Source organism: Theropithecus gelada, chromosome 12, assembly GCF_003255815.1.
Source record: "Theropithecus gelada isolate Dixy chromosome 12, Tgel_1.0, whole genome shotgun sequence".
Lineage (NCBI taxonomy): Eukaryota > Metazoa > Chordata > Mammalia > Primates > Cercopithecidae > Theropithecus > Theropithecus gelada.
In genome coordinates this window covers 117558855-117571818 of record NC_037680.1, presented here as the reverse complement: position 1 = coordinate 117571818, position 12964 = coordinate 117558855, and the positions used below count along the sequence as shown (strand labels likewise).

General features: G+C 48.6%; 1 protein-coding gene across 2 annotated transcripts in view; it reads right to left on the bottom strand.

The window, feature by feature from the left end:
- SNED1 (sushi, nidogen and EGF like domains 1) overlaps positions 1-12964 on the bottom strand; it is an 87272-nt gene that overhangs the window by 6289 nt on the left and 68019 nt on the right. For both annotated transcript variants that reach the window (XM_025405532.1, XM_025405531.1), the window contains exons 28-29: positions 3222-3338; positions 2649-2736 (exon numbers count right to left, since the gene is read on the bottom strand). In XM_025405532.1, coding sequence (XP_025261317.1) covers positions 2649-2736; positions 3222-3338 — 205 coding nt within the window. The remainder of the gene's footprint in view (positions 1-2648; positions 2737-3221; positions 3339-12964) is intronic.

The following is a 12964-nucleotide window of genomic DNA, read 5'->3' as shown; positions in this document are numbered from 1 at the left end:
CATGTCAGTGCTAGAGGCAGGCCACTTCGCCTGAGGCCTGGGGAAGGTATGACCCCACTTCTCTGTTTTTCTGGGTATTTCACAGAGAAGTTTGAGAAGTGTTGGGGATTGGGATTCAGGATTCCCATGTAGGCATTATAGAACAGGAGGCCTGATTTCATCTCCTGCCTCTTCCATTTATTCATCAGGCTACTTCAAGCAAGTCTCTTGACGTTTTAAGTCTCAGTTGCAGGTAAAATGGGACCTACTCATACCATCTCTCTTACAAGTTTGTAGATAATAATGGATGGGAATGTGTTTTGTCTTTTGTTAAAGTTCTCAAATGTCAGAGCTGTTTAAAAGGGAGATCCAAGGAGTTCAGCAGGCAAAGCTCCAACTCATATGCTAAGTCTCGTAGAACCTTGAGGATCTAAAACCTGTGGTAAGACTTCCATTTCTGGACATGAAAGAGTAACAGAATCTGGAATTAACCTCCCAGTGTGAACCACCAGAGAACTGGACAAAATATAGTAAAAAGTCATCCAAAATCAGGCAGGAAAAAGGGAAAAAGTAACAGAAAGCAGATGGGAAAAATAGAAAACAAACAGCAATATGGAAGTTTAAATCCAACCACGCTGGTCATGATGTGGAAGGTGATGTAAATTGTCTAAATACTCCAATAAAAACCAGACTGTCAGACTAGATATCAAGCAAGACCCACCTCTATGTTAAATACAAGGAAGTCACTTGAAATATGCAGATAGGTTGAAAGGGAAAGGATAGAATGCTTTCAGGACAGGAAGGGTCTTCTTGTTGGATACTTGGTGGTCACCAGCAGGCACTGGTGTAACTAAGCACAGCGGGAAGATGGTAGATACTGTGGGTTTGGACGGCCACTGCACAGAATCCAAATTCAGTGGACTGTCAATACGGCTTCCCAAATCTCAACACAGATTAGCATCTCATATGTGTTCCTGCTACATATTACACCTGGCTTCACGTCCAAGCTCCAACGAAGCTTCTACCCTTGCCTGTTTACATCCCATTCTCCGCAGAACATCCAAAGTAGTGTAATCGAACATGTCACTCCTCTGCTCAGAACCCTTTGGTAGCTCCCCATTTCATGACGGACAAACACCAGAGTCCTTCTGTGGGTCTCCATGGCCCTGGAGGTTCCCTGTCCCTCACCTCTCACCACTCTCCACTTCTCCCCCAACATGCCAGGGACACTCCTGACTCGGGGCCTTGGTAACTGGTCCTCTGGCTGTCTGGAACGTCCTTCCCTCAGGTGTCCCTCCTCCATGTCTGTTCAGCATCACCCTCTTCAGGAGGCTTACCCTCTCATCTCCAAGAGGGTGAGCACCCTCTTTCTGTACCAGCCCCTGCCCATCCCCAGCAGGCTCTCCTAGTCTCATCCTGTCATCTCGTCCTGTTTCCCTTTGCACTCACCACCTGCCACACCACACACTCACTGCTATTGTCTGTCCCCTCATCTGCAATGAACGGGTCCTGAAGGCAGGGCTTTGGTCTGCTCTGTTCCTGATGTGTGCTGAGTATCTAGAACCGTGCCCAGCTCACAGCAGGTGTTCAGTAAGTTATCTGTTGACTAAATTGATTGCGTAACCCACAGACTCAGAGTGTTAGCAAGAAAGGTTCTAAGAGATGGGCTGGGCAGCTCTCCCTCCACAGCCTGTCTCGGAGATGGGGGGCCTGAGGCCACATCATGAGTTAATGGCAGAACTGAGGCCGGCATTCTCATGAACTGTTTGTTTTTCCAGGGGGCTCTGAGGAAGAGAAGAGAGGAAGGTCACTTCAGTTGGCCCTGCCATTCAGTGGGCACTGGGCCGACGTGTGGGAAGGAAGGTCTGGGGGCCAGGGGCCTGGGGCCTGGGTGGGTGATGTGTGGGGAGGAAGGTCTGGGGGCCTAGGGGCTGGGGGTCTGGGTGGATGATGTGTGGGGAGGAAGGTCTGGGGGCCTGGGGGCCGGGGGGCCGGGGGTCTGGGTTCTTCTCAGCCCCTGCTCCTGAGCTGCATGGACTTGGGGCAGTTATTCAGTTTTTCTGCCTCAGCTGCCTAATTTGTGGCATGGAGGGAATCGGTGATCAAAGCAAGTCCCTTCTGTGACTGCAGCTGTCGTCCCCCCTCAGGGGTAGGTGGGTGGCTTTGAGAAAGCACTTTGAGGAGTCAAGAACACTCTACAGGCCGGGCGCGGTGGCTCACGCCTGTGATCCCAGCACTGTGGGAAGTTGAGGGGCAGAAACTCATGCAATTCAAAGCAAACCAATAATGAAGATGATGATAATAGTAGCAACAACCTGGCCGGCGCGGTGGCTCCCGCCTGGAATCCCAGCACTGTGGGAGGCCGATGGGGCGGATCATGAGGTCAGGAGATCGAGACCATCCTGGCTAACACAGTGAAACCCTGTCTCTACTAAAAATAAAAAAATTAGCCGGGCGAGGTGGCGGCGCCTCTAGTCCCAGCTACTGGGGAGGCTGAGGCAGGAGAATGGCGTGAACCCGGGAGGCGGAGCTTGCAGTGAGCTAAGATCACACCACTGCACTCCAGCCTGGGCAACAGAGCGAGACTCTGTCTCAAAAAAACAAACAAAAAAAAAAACAAAAAAAACACACTACAAATGTGGTAAGGCGGAGGACAGAAACCAACTTACACGTGGTGACAGACGCCTCCCTCCCAGACTGGAAAGGACTTTGTCTCGGAGAACAGCCTCGTGCAGGGGCGGGACACCTTTATACAGGCTGCAACAAGGAAGGGCAGTGGCTCGCCAGGGGCTCCTGACATGCTCCTCCTGCCCCTCCGAGAGGCCCTGCCCGAAGAGAAGGCCCGGGGGTCTGTAGCGAAACCCCTTAGGCTTCCTCTAAGGCCGGGGAAGAGGGCTCGGGGGTCTGCAGCTGGCTTCCTCTAAGGCCGGGGCAGGTCAGTATTGTGGAGGTGGGAGTCCCTTCTCCGGACACCTGCTCTGGCTGGGTCAGGGAGCCCTCCGCAGCTGAGCCTCGCATGCTGTGGGTGTTCTGACCCCTGTGACGGGCAGCACCTCCCATCCTGGTGCTTGGGGCGGCAGCGCAGCCCCCAGGGACTCAGGGGTCAGCCCCGTGCACCAGGCTCCCCGTCTGGCACCTCATGGTTGGAGGCTCCCGTGGCAAACCCAGCTGTGGCCCAGCAGTGCTAGGCCGAGGCACAGGCTTTGTGGTAAGGGGCGCCCTGAGGCCAAGCCCTGACTTACCGAGCTCGCAGCGTCTGCCTTTGAACCCTGGCCCGCAGTCACAGCTGTGGGCGTCCGCGCCCGGCACACAGGTGCCTCCGTTCTGACAGAAGTTTTCTGAACAGTTCCCAGGGACGTCTGGAAACAGAGGTCACGAGAGGTTAGTCACTGGGAGCGCAGGTCAGGCCTGCCTCATGGACATGTTGCTGTCCCTTCCTCGATGACCTGACTTGATGCAGGGTGGCTGTGCACTCCTCCGTGGCGTGCTGCGGTGGCCTCCCAAACGCCTCTGGGCCCTAGAGCGCGGTCCCAGCCCAGGTGCTGAGAGAGAGCAGAGGTGAGGAGACAGACCGCAGCGTGCCTGGCCCTGACCTCAGTACTGGAAGGAAGGAAGATGAACAAAGAGGAGGAGAAGGAGGAGGAAGAGAGGGAGGGAGGAGCGGGGCCTTGAGTGCTGAGCCTCCACTGGCCTGTGGCCCCTCCCCAACCCCGACCCTTGCTGGCTTTGCCCCTGAACAGGGTTTCTGCTGCTTGGATCCTGAGGCCCCTCCTGGGGCTCTAATGCAACCCTCTGTGCAGAGATGCCGCCCGTCCCCGGCAGTGGCCTCGCCACGCTGGCCCTGTACAGGAGCTGGGCAGTGGCCTCGCCACGCTGGCCACAGGAGCTGGGCAGTGGCCTCGCCACGCTGGCCACAGGAGCTGGGCAGTCCGGCCTCGCCACGCTGGCCACAGGAGCTGGGCAGTCTGCAGTGACGCAGGAGGGGGTCAGCCTGGCCTTTCTCCCTTAGTGTTCACTCTGTCCTTATTTTTCTCCTTATGATTATTATTTTTCAGCTTTGTCAAGATTCCTGTTTTAATTTTTAACTTAACATTGAAAAACACGAAAGAGTAAGAATTGTGCCCACCCCACCATGTCTAACAGTGAAGCCCGGCCTCCCCCGCCCATCCAATCCAGCACCCCCACCCTGTCCAACGCTCCTCTTCTACTCTTCACAGGCCTCCCCGTGTGCTTGTCCCACACATGCAGCCGCCCCAGGCCTTGCTGCCCCTGCCGGTTCCGAGCCCTGGGTTTCTCCCGCTGGCTGCTCCTCCTTCCTTGCTGGGTTCACTTTGGGTTTTCTTTCTCTGCCCCTGTCCTCTGGGACTTTCCTTGTCTTTTTGCTTTTTTTTGTTTGTTTGTTTTTGTTTTTGAGACGGAGTCTTGCTCTGTCGCCCACGCTGGAGTGCAGTGGCGCGATCTCTGCTCATTGCAACCTCCGCCTCCCGGGTTCGAGTAATTCTCCTGCCTCAGACTCCTGAGTGGCTGAGATTACAGGTGCCCGCCACCATGCCTGGCTAATTTTTGTATTTTTAGTAGAGATGGGGTTTCAGCATGTTGGCCAGGCTGGTCGCAAACTCCTGACCACAGGTAATCCACCCACCCTGGCCTCCCAAAGTGCTGGGATTACCGGCGTGAGCCATCACGCCTGGCCATCTTTTTGCCTTTCTTGATATGGTTAAAATGAGTTTTGGGGCTTTAAAAAATCCCTTTATTATGAAAATGTTCAAACCTACAACATGTAAGCATGAAGAGCACCATGCACTCAACTTCAACACTGATCAAAACTGGCCAGTCCTGCTTCATCTATTTTTATCTGTCTGTCGTCCCCTTTCTCACAGGTATCATTTCTCCTGTGAACATGTCAGCAGGATCTAATACTTTACGTAACCACAAATTATTATTATTAGAAATTAGCAGTCATTCCTCAGTATCATAAAAATCCCAGGTCATGTTCGAATTTTCCTGGTCGTCTTAAAAATGTCCTGATTTCAGGTCTAACCTGATGAGGGCTCTTGGGGCCTGCACATTGCCTTGTGTGATGCACCTGAAGTCTCCTTCAACCTCCCGCTTTATTCACGGAAAAAACAAGGTCGTCTGTCCTGTAGAGTTCCCCGCCTGGATGTGACTGACTGCTCACTTGTTCCCACCCCCGTGTTTCCTGTAAACTCTAATTAGAGAGAGGTGCTTGATAGGGTTTAGGTTCAGATGGTCTTTGCAGGGCTGCTTCTCAGGGATGCATGTGCACCCCCAGCCAGCCCAGGCAGCCTGTGATGTGTCCAAGTCCCGCTGGAGTGACATGAGGACTGGTCACTGGTCCAGTGTTGGCAGTTTGACCAACCCAGAATAAAGTCCCCATCGGCCTTCCACCTGCTGGCTCGAGCAAGACATCGAGATCCCTGATCCAAGGGCTGTCCTCCCACAGGCCTGCGTCTGACCCTGTGGCTCCTGCCTTCACCAGCTGGAGAGTGGTCTGTGAAGACAGGCGTTCCCTCACCTACCCCGTGGTCACCTTGGACTGTGGCCCACCCCAGGCACAGCAGTGTGAAGCTCCATCCTACTCCTTTACTTGTGTGCCTGCAGACCGAGTTGGTCCTCAGCAAGCTCTAGAGTTGCCCACTAGGTTGCTTTTTTTTTTTTTGAGCGTCATGATGAACACAGAGATACTGGTATATTTCATGGGCTTCCGGCCATTGCGGTCAGTCATTTTCCTGATGCTCGATTTATTCGGGAGCCCTTCAGGTTGGCTCCCTGCCCTCAGGACACGATCTGCTGTTTTGAAAGCTTGCTTGCTTTTTACACAGCATGTCCTGGGCTTATTCTGTCCACATCCTGCTTCAGTCTTGGAATCACCCATTTCTCCAGATATCACTGGTTTCTTGATGAGAATGAGATCTAGAGTCCACAGCCCGGGCACTCACGCTGTTCCCTATTATGGGATGTCACAGCTTCAGGCCTTTCGATGAACAGAACTAGAAAATTAGATTTCTTTAAAAAATAAACACGTTATGAGTTCATACTAATTTTTCCATGTCAAATTAACAGAATCAAAAGACAAACAAGATTTTATTTATTTTGAGATAGAGTCTTGCTCTGTTGCCCAGGCTGGAGTGCAGTGGCACAATGTTGGCTCACTGCAATCTCCGCCTCCTGGGTTCAAGCAATTCGCCCACCTCAGCCTCCCAAGTAGCTGGGATTTACAGGTGCCCGCCACCACACCTGGCTAATTTTTTTTTTTTTTAATTTTTTTTTTTTTTTTGAGACAGAGTCTCTCTCTGTCGCCCAGGCTGGAGTGCAGTGGCCCAATCTCAGCTCACTGCAAGCTCCGCCTCCCGGGTTCCTGCCATTCTCCTGCCTCAGCCTCCCGAGTAGCTGGGACTACAGGCGCCCGCCACCTCACCCGGCTAGTTTTTTGTATTTTTTAGTAGAGACGGGGTTTCACTGTGTTAGCCAGGATGGTCTCGATCTCCTGACCTCGTGATCCGCTCGTCTCGGCCTCCCAAAGCGCTGGGATTACAGGCTTGAGCCACCGTGCCCGACCAATTTTTTTATTTTTAGTAGAGACAGGATTTCACCGTGTTGTCCAGGCTGGTCTCAAACTCCTGACCTCGTGATCCGCCCGTCTCAGCCTCCCCAAGTGCCAGATTACAGACGTGAGCCACTGCACCCGGCCAAAACAAACAAGATTTTTAACTTCTTTCATTTTATATTTTTAATTCTTTACACTGAAAATATTATTTTCTTTATCCCACCATATACATGTAATCATTTCAAAATAATAATACAAGTATTACTACTAACATTAAGATCACTGAGTATAGCCTAAAATTTCTTGGCAATGCTTTTTATCCTTAGACTATATTCCACCAGGGGTGAATAGACTACTCTTATTAAAATCGCTTGCAACGATATTTTTTTCCTGTGTGGTTATACCATCAACATGATAGCTAGGTTTACTTATTTCAGTATGTTTTCAATTTTTAGTGTTGCCTTTTCTTTTTAATGTTTTTAAAAACTTTTTTTTGGTTCTAAAGTCAAAACTACAAAACAAGGTTCATTCAGAGAAGCCTAGCCGATCTCCAGTCCCACTATGCGGTTCTTTCCCTCCTTTAGTGAACCATCTTATTAGTTTCATTTCTTTATAAAAATGAGGACAAAATTTGTATTTCCCTTCTCCATTTTCCTACACAAAAGATAACATACTAAAAACATTATTCTGCACATTACTTTTTTTTTTTTTTTTGAGAGTCTTACCCTGTTGCCCAGGCTGGAGTGCAGTGGTGCGATCTCGGCTCACTGCAGCCTCCGCCTCCTGGGTTCAAGCAATTCTCCTGCCTCAGCCTCCTGAGTAGCTGGGATTACAGCTGCCTGCCACCTCGTCTGGCTAATTTTTGTATTTTTAGTAGAGACAGGGTTTCCCTATGTTGGCCAGGCTGGTCTAGAACTCCTGACCTCAAGTGATCCACCTGCCTCAGCCACCCAAAGTGCTGGGATTACAGGCGTGAGCCACTGCGCCTGGCCTGCACATAACTTTTTTAAACCAGCTTTATTGAGATATAATTCATGTAACACAAAATTCACCCAAAGTGTACAATTTATTGTTTTTAAGCATATTCACAGTTACAGGTATCCATCAGCACAATTTTAGAACATTTTCATGACCTCAGAAAGAAACCGTGTACCCTTTGGCTGTTACTGCCTTCCCATCCCCTCCACCCTCCCATCCTGAGCAACCACGAATGTATTTTCTGTCACTAGAGATCCCCCTCTTCTGGACTTTCATATGAATGGAATCAGCGCAGAGTCTTTTGTGTCTGGCTTCTTCCACTTAGCGTAATGTTTTCAAGATTCATGCATGTTGTGACACACAGCAGCACTTCCTTCCTTGTTTTACGGTTGAATCATGTTCCACTGAGTGGATATACCACGTTTTGCTTATCCTTTCTTTCCTTTTTTTTTTGAGATGGAATCTAGTTCTGTCTCCCAGGCTGGAGTGCAGTGGCATGATCTTGGCTCACTGCAACCTCTGCCTCCCAGTTCAAGCGATTCTCCTGCCTCAGCCTCCTGAGTGGATGGGATTACAGGTGTACGCCACCATGCCCAGCTAATTTTTGTATTTTTAGTAGAGACAAGGTTTCACTGTGTTGGCCAGACTGGTCTCGAACTCCTGACCTGGTGATCTGCCCACCTCGGCCTCCCAAAGTGCTGGGAATACAAGCGTGAGCCACCGCGCCTGGCCATTTATCCTTTCATTAGTTGATTGACACTTTGGTGGTTTCCACTTTCTGGCTTTTGTGCTATGCTGCTACAAACATTTGTATACAAGACCTCGTGTGGACATCGGTTTTCATTTCTCTTGGGTATATACCTAGGAGTGGAATTACTGGGACATATGGTAACTATTGGTTTAATCCTTTAAGGAATTGCCAGACTGTTTGTTTTTTTCTTCCCCAAAAGCAGCTGCACACTTCACAGTCCCACCAGCAGTGAGACAGTTCTGATCTCTCCACGTTCTCACCAATGCTTATTATTATCTGACTTTTTAATTCCCACCATCCTAGTGGTTTTGATTTGCATTTCCCTGCTGACTAATGATGTCAATGATCTTTTCAGTGTGCTTGCTGGCCATTTGCATATCTTCCTTGCAGAAGTGTCCGTTTAGGTCCTTTGCCCATGTTTGAATTGGGTTGTTTGTCTTTTTATTGTTCAGTTGTCAGAGCTCTTTTAGATACAGGTCTCTTATCAGGTATGATTTGCCTGTGTTTAAATTGGGTGGTCTTTTTATTATTCAGTTGTCAGAGTTCCTTATTTAAGATTCAGGTTTCTTATCAGGTATGATTTGCCCATGTTTACATTGGGTTGTCTTTTTATTGTTCAGTTGTCAGAGCTCTTTATTTTGGATACGGGTCTCTGATCGGGTGTGATTTGGACGTTTCCTTCACTCGCAGGCTGTCATGTCACTTCCTTGATGGCATCCTTTGAGGCACAGAAGTTTTAAGTTTTGATGAAGCGCAGTTTATACACAGATTTTTGTTGTTGCTTATACTGTTATTGTTAAGCCTAAGGACCCCTATGATCCAAGGTCATGAAGATTTACTCCTGTGTTTTCTTCTAAGAGTTTTGGTTTTAGCTCCTAACATTTAGGTTGTTGGTCAATTTGTGTTAATTTGTGTTATGAGGTATATGGTATGAGGGGTCCGGCCTCATTCTTTTGCATGTGGATATCCAGCTGTCCCAGCACTATTTGCTGAGAAGACTATTCTTTCCACATTGAATGGTCTCGGTCCCCTTGTCGAAGTCAGTTGGCCACCGATGTGTGGTTTATTTCCGGACTCTCAATTCTTTTTTTTTTTGAGATGGAGTCTCGCTCTGTCACCCAGGCTGGAGTGCAGTGGCGTGATCTCGGCTCACTGCAACCTTCATCTCCGGGGTTCACGCCATTCTCCTGCCTCAGCCTCCCAAGTAGCTGGGACTACAGGCGCCCGCCACCACGCCTGGCTAATTTTTTGTATTTTAAGTAGAGACGGGGTTTCACTGTGGTCTCAATCTCTTGACCTCGTGATCTGCCCGTCTTGGCCTCCCAAAGTGCTGGGATTACAGGTGTGAGCCACCGCGCCCGGCCCTGGACTCTCAATTCTTTTCCACGGATCTAAATGCCTATCCTTAATCCATTACCACACTGAGCGCATTACCATTGCTTTGTAGCAACTTCCAACACTAGGAGGTGCGAATCCTCCTACTTTTTTCCTCTTTTTCAGAATTGTTTTGTTATTCTGGGTCCCTTGCAATTCTACATGAATTTTAGACAGTGTACACAACTGTCCAGGGACATCTTAACAGAAACCCTACAGAATATGGCTATGTGCAGGGGTATTTAGAATCCACAAGGTAGTATCATCAGTGCTTACCTGCCATGTGTGCGACAGCTGTGGCTACAGAGACTGTGACAGACACTTGCACCATTCTTGGGCTGCTGGGCCGCATGCCTGCAGCTCATGCAGCCACAGGATGGGAGGTCACCAGAGAGCTGCCCACCGCAGCCTTGTCCCGTGCAGACATCACCACTAAATCCTGGGTTTATGGTCACACACTCACACATAAATAAAAACAGAGAGAAGGCTGCTTTGAATGGGTTGGGGAACAGGGATGTGGCTGCACCCTGAGGATAAATTACAGAGCAAAGCAGCTTACGCTCTGCCCTTGCCTGGTATTATATGGGGAAGGCAACTGCCTGTCTTTCTGGGTGGCGGCCACCCAAACCACTGGTGCAGCTATCTAGGGGGATAAAACCAAGCTAGTCCAAGAGCCCAGCTGGGGCGAGAAGATGGGGAAAACAGGAATAATCTGACTAGTTTCAGCACCCACTCCTTTGCTTCTGCCCCTCCAAACCTCTAGGACGACCAGCTACAATCTCGAGAACCTGCCTCCTCTCCATGAGATTCTCCCTTGGGCTTGAGGTACAGCCCTGACTTGGATAGTTGCTTGGTGAGGAAACACCAATCAGGAGTGTTAATTGTGCTTTAGGGGATACATGGGACTCCCTGGGGAATCCTCCTTTTCTTGAGAAAAATAAAGTCTAACAGCTTCCAGGGAGAATGAGATTATCCTACCCGGAAATAACAGTTAACAACGGTGACAGCGATACTGGACACAGATGACAATGGACTAATATTTGAAGAAATGAACAAGAAGGGAATTCAAACCCAGAATTTTAGATCCATCCAAACTGTCCTTCAGATGTGCAGGCTAACAAGAATTTTCACAGGCACACAGGGCCTCAGAGGTTTGGTCATTTAAAGTCCCAACAAGTGCTTTGTGGAACTTGACAAGCTGATCCTAAACTTTCATAGGCAAGCAAAGGACTGAGAACAGGTGAGACGCTCTTAACGGTCAAGTTGGGAGGACTCCGGGCCCCTAGCATAGCAAGTAGCACCAAAGCTGCCATCATTAAAGTAGTTGCTATTGGCTCAAAGAAGGTAAAACAACAGAACAGAGGAGTGAACCCAGAAACGGACCTGTGCATACATGAACACCAGATTGACAGCACAGCTGGCACTGCAGAGCTGTGGGGAGATAACGAGTCTGCGTAAGAAAAAGAACTAGCTGCTACTTTATACAAAAATCAGGTGAGTTGTAGGTCTGGGTTTTAATTTATTTTTATATGTTTGAGACAGGGTCTTGTGCTGCCACCCAGGCTGGAGTGCAGTGGCGTGATCACAGCTCACTGAAACCTCTGCCTCCCAGGTTCAAGGGATTCTTATGCCTCAACCTCCTGAGTAGCTGGGATTACAGGCATGCGCCACCATGCCCGGCTAATTTTTGTATTTCTAGTAGAAACAGGTTTCGTCATGTTGGCCAGGCTAGTCTTGAACTCCTTCCTGGCCTCAAGTGATTCATCTGCCTAGGCCTCCCAAAGTGCTGGGATTACAGGTGTGAGCAGGTCTGAGTTTTAAAAGGCAAACAACCTTTAAAAGGATATGATTATAGGCCGGGCGCGGTGGCTCAAGCCTGTAATCCCAGCACTTTGGGAGGCCAAGACGGGCGGATCATGAGGTCAGGAGATTGAGACCATCCTGGCTAACACGGTGAAACCCTGTCTCTACTAAAAATACAAAAAAAAACCTAGCAGGGCGAGGTGGCGGGCGCCTGTAGTCCCAGCTACTCAGGAGGCTGAGGCAGGAGAATGGTGTGAACCCGGGAGGCGGAGCTTGCAGTGAGCTGAGATCCCGCCACTGTACTCCAGCCCGGGCGACAGAGCGAGACTCCGTCTCAAAAAAAAAAAAAAAAAAAAAAAAAAAAAAAGGATATGATTATATATATAGAAAACCCCAAAGAATGGATGACAAGAATAGGAGAGTTTGGCAAGATGGTTGGCTATAAGGTCAATATGCAAAGGTCAAATAAATATACTCCAGTAATAAATAATCAGGAAAAGTAATTTTTTAAAGTGTATACTAGTATCAAACTATATAATAGTATCAAACTATAAAATATCTAGGAATAAATCTGAATTCCATATAAAACTTTACTGAAAGATATTGTCAGTCATAATGTCATATATGGAGAGATATCCCATGTCCATGGATACAGACTTATTATCCTAAAGATGTCAGTTTTCACAAAAATGGCCAATGGATTCCGTGCATACTCAGTCATTATCTCAAAGGCCTTTTCCACTGAGTGTGGCTGGAAGATTTGAGGGTGTATATGTGGAAGAAAAAAGGCCAAGGGTAGCGAGGATACTTCTGAAGATGAAGAGTAAAGAACAGGGATTTTCCCAGTCAGTTCCAGAACTTACAAAGTTAGAGTGAACCCAGGGCAGTATTGGCACAGAAGTATCAAATTGACACAGCCAGAATTCTACTTTTATATGTGGAATTTTGATACTGACAGTGGGGGAAAAAGGGACTTTTTAGCATGAAGAGATGAAAAATCCAGTTTACCCATATGCATAAAAAATGAAATTGCAGCCCAGTTTCTCTCACACACACAGTCTACTTCAGATAGATTAATGACTTACATGTCAAAAGCAAAACTTTCAATCTTTGAGAAAAAAATATACATGAATAACCTTCTAACTTTGGTGTGGGGAAGGATACTTTTTAAAGAAGGCCCCCAAGTTGTTAACCACTAATGCTTGATAAATTTGATTATGAACTTTTCTCTATTAAGAAATACCATCAGGCCGGGCGCGGTGGCTCAAGCCTGTAATCCCAGCACTTTGGGAGGCCGAGGCGGGCGGATCACGAGGTCAGGAGATCGAGACCATCCTGGCTAACATGGTGAAATCCCGTCTCTACTAAAAAAAAATACAAAAAACTAGCCGGCTTTGGGAGGCCGAGACAGGTGGATCACGAGGTCAGGAGATCAAGACCATCCTGGCGAACACGGTGAAACCCCGTCTCTACTAAAAAATACAAAAAACTAGCCGGGCGAGATGGCGGGC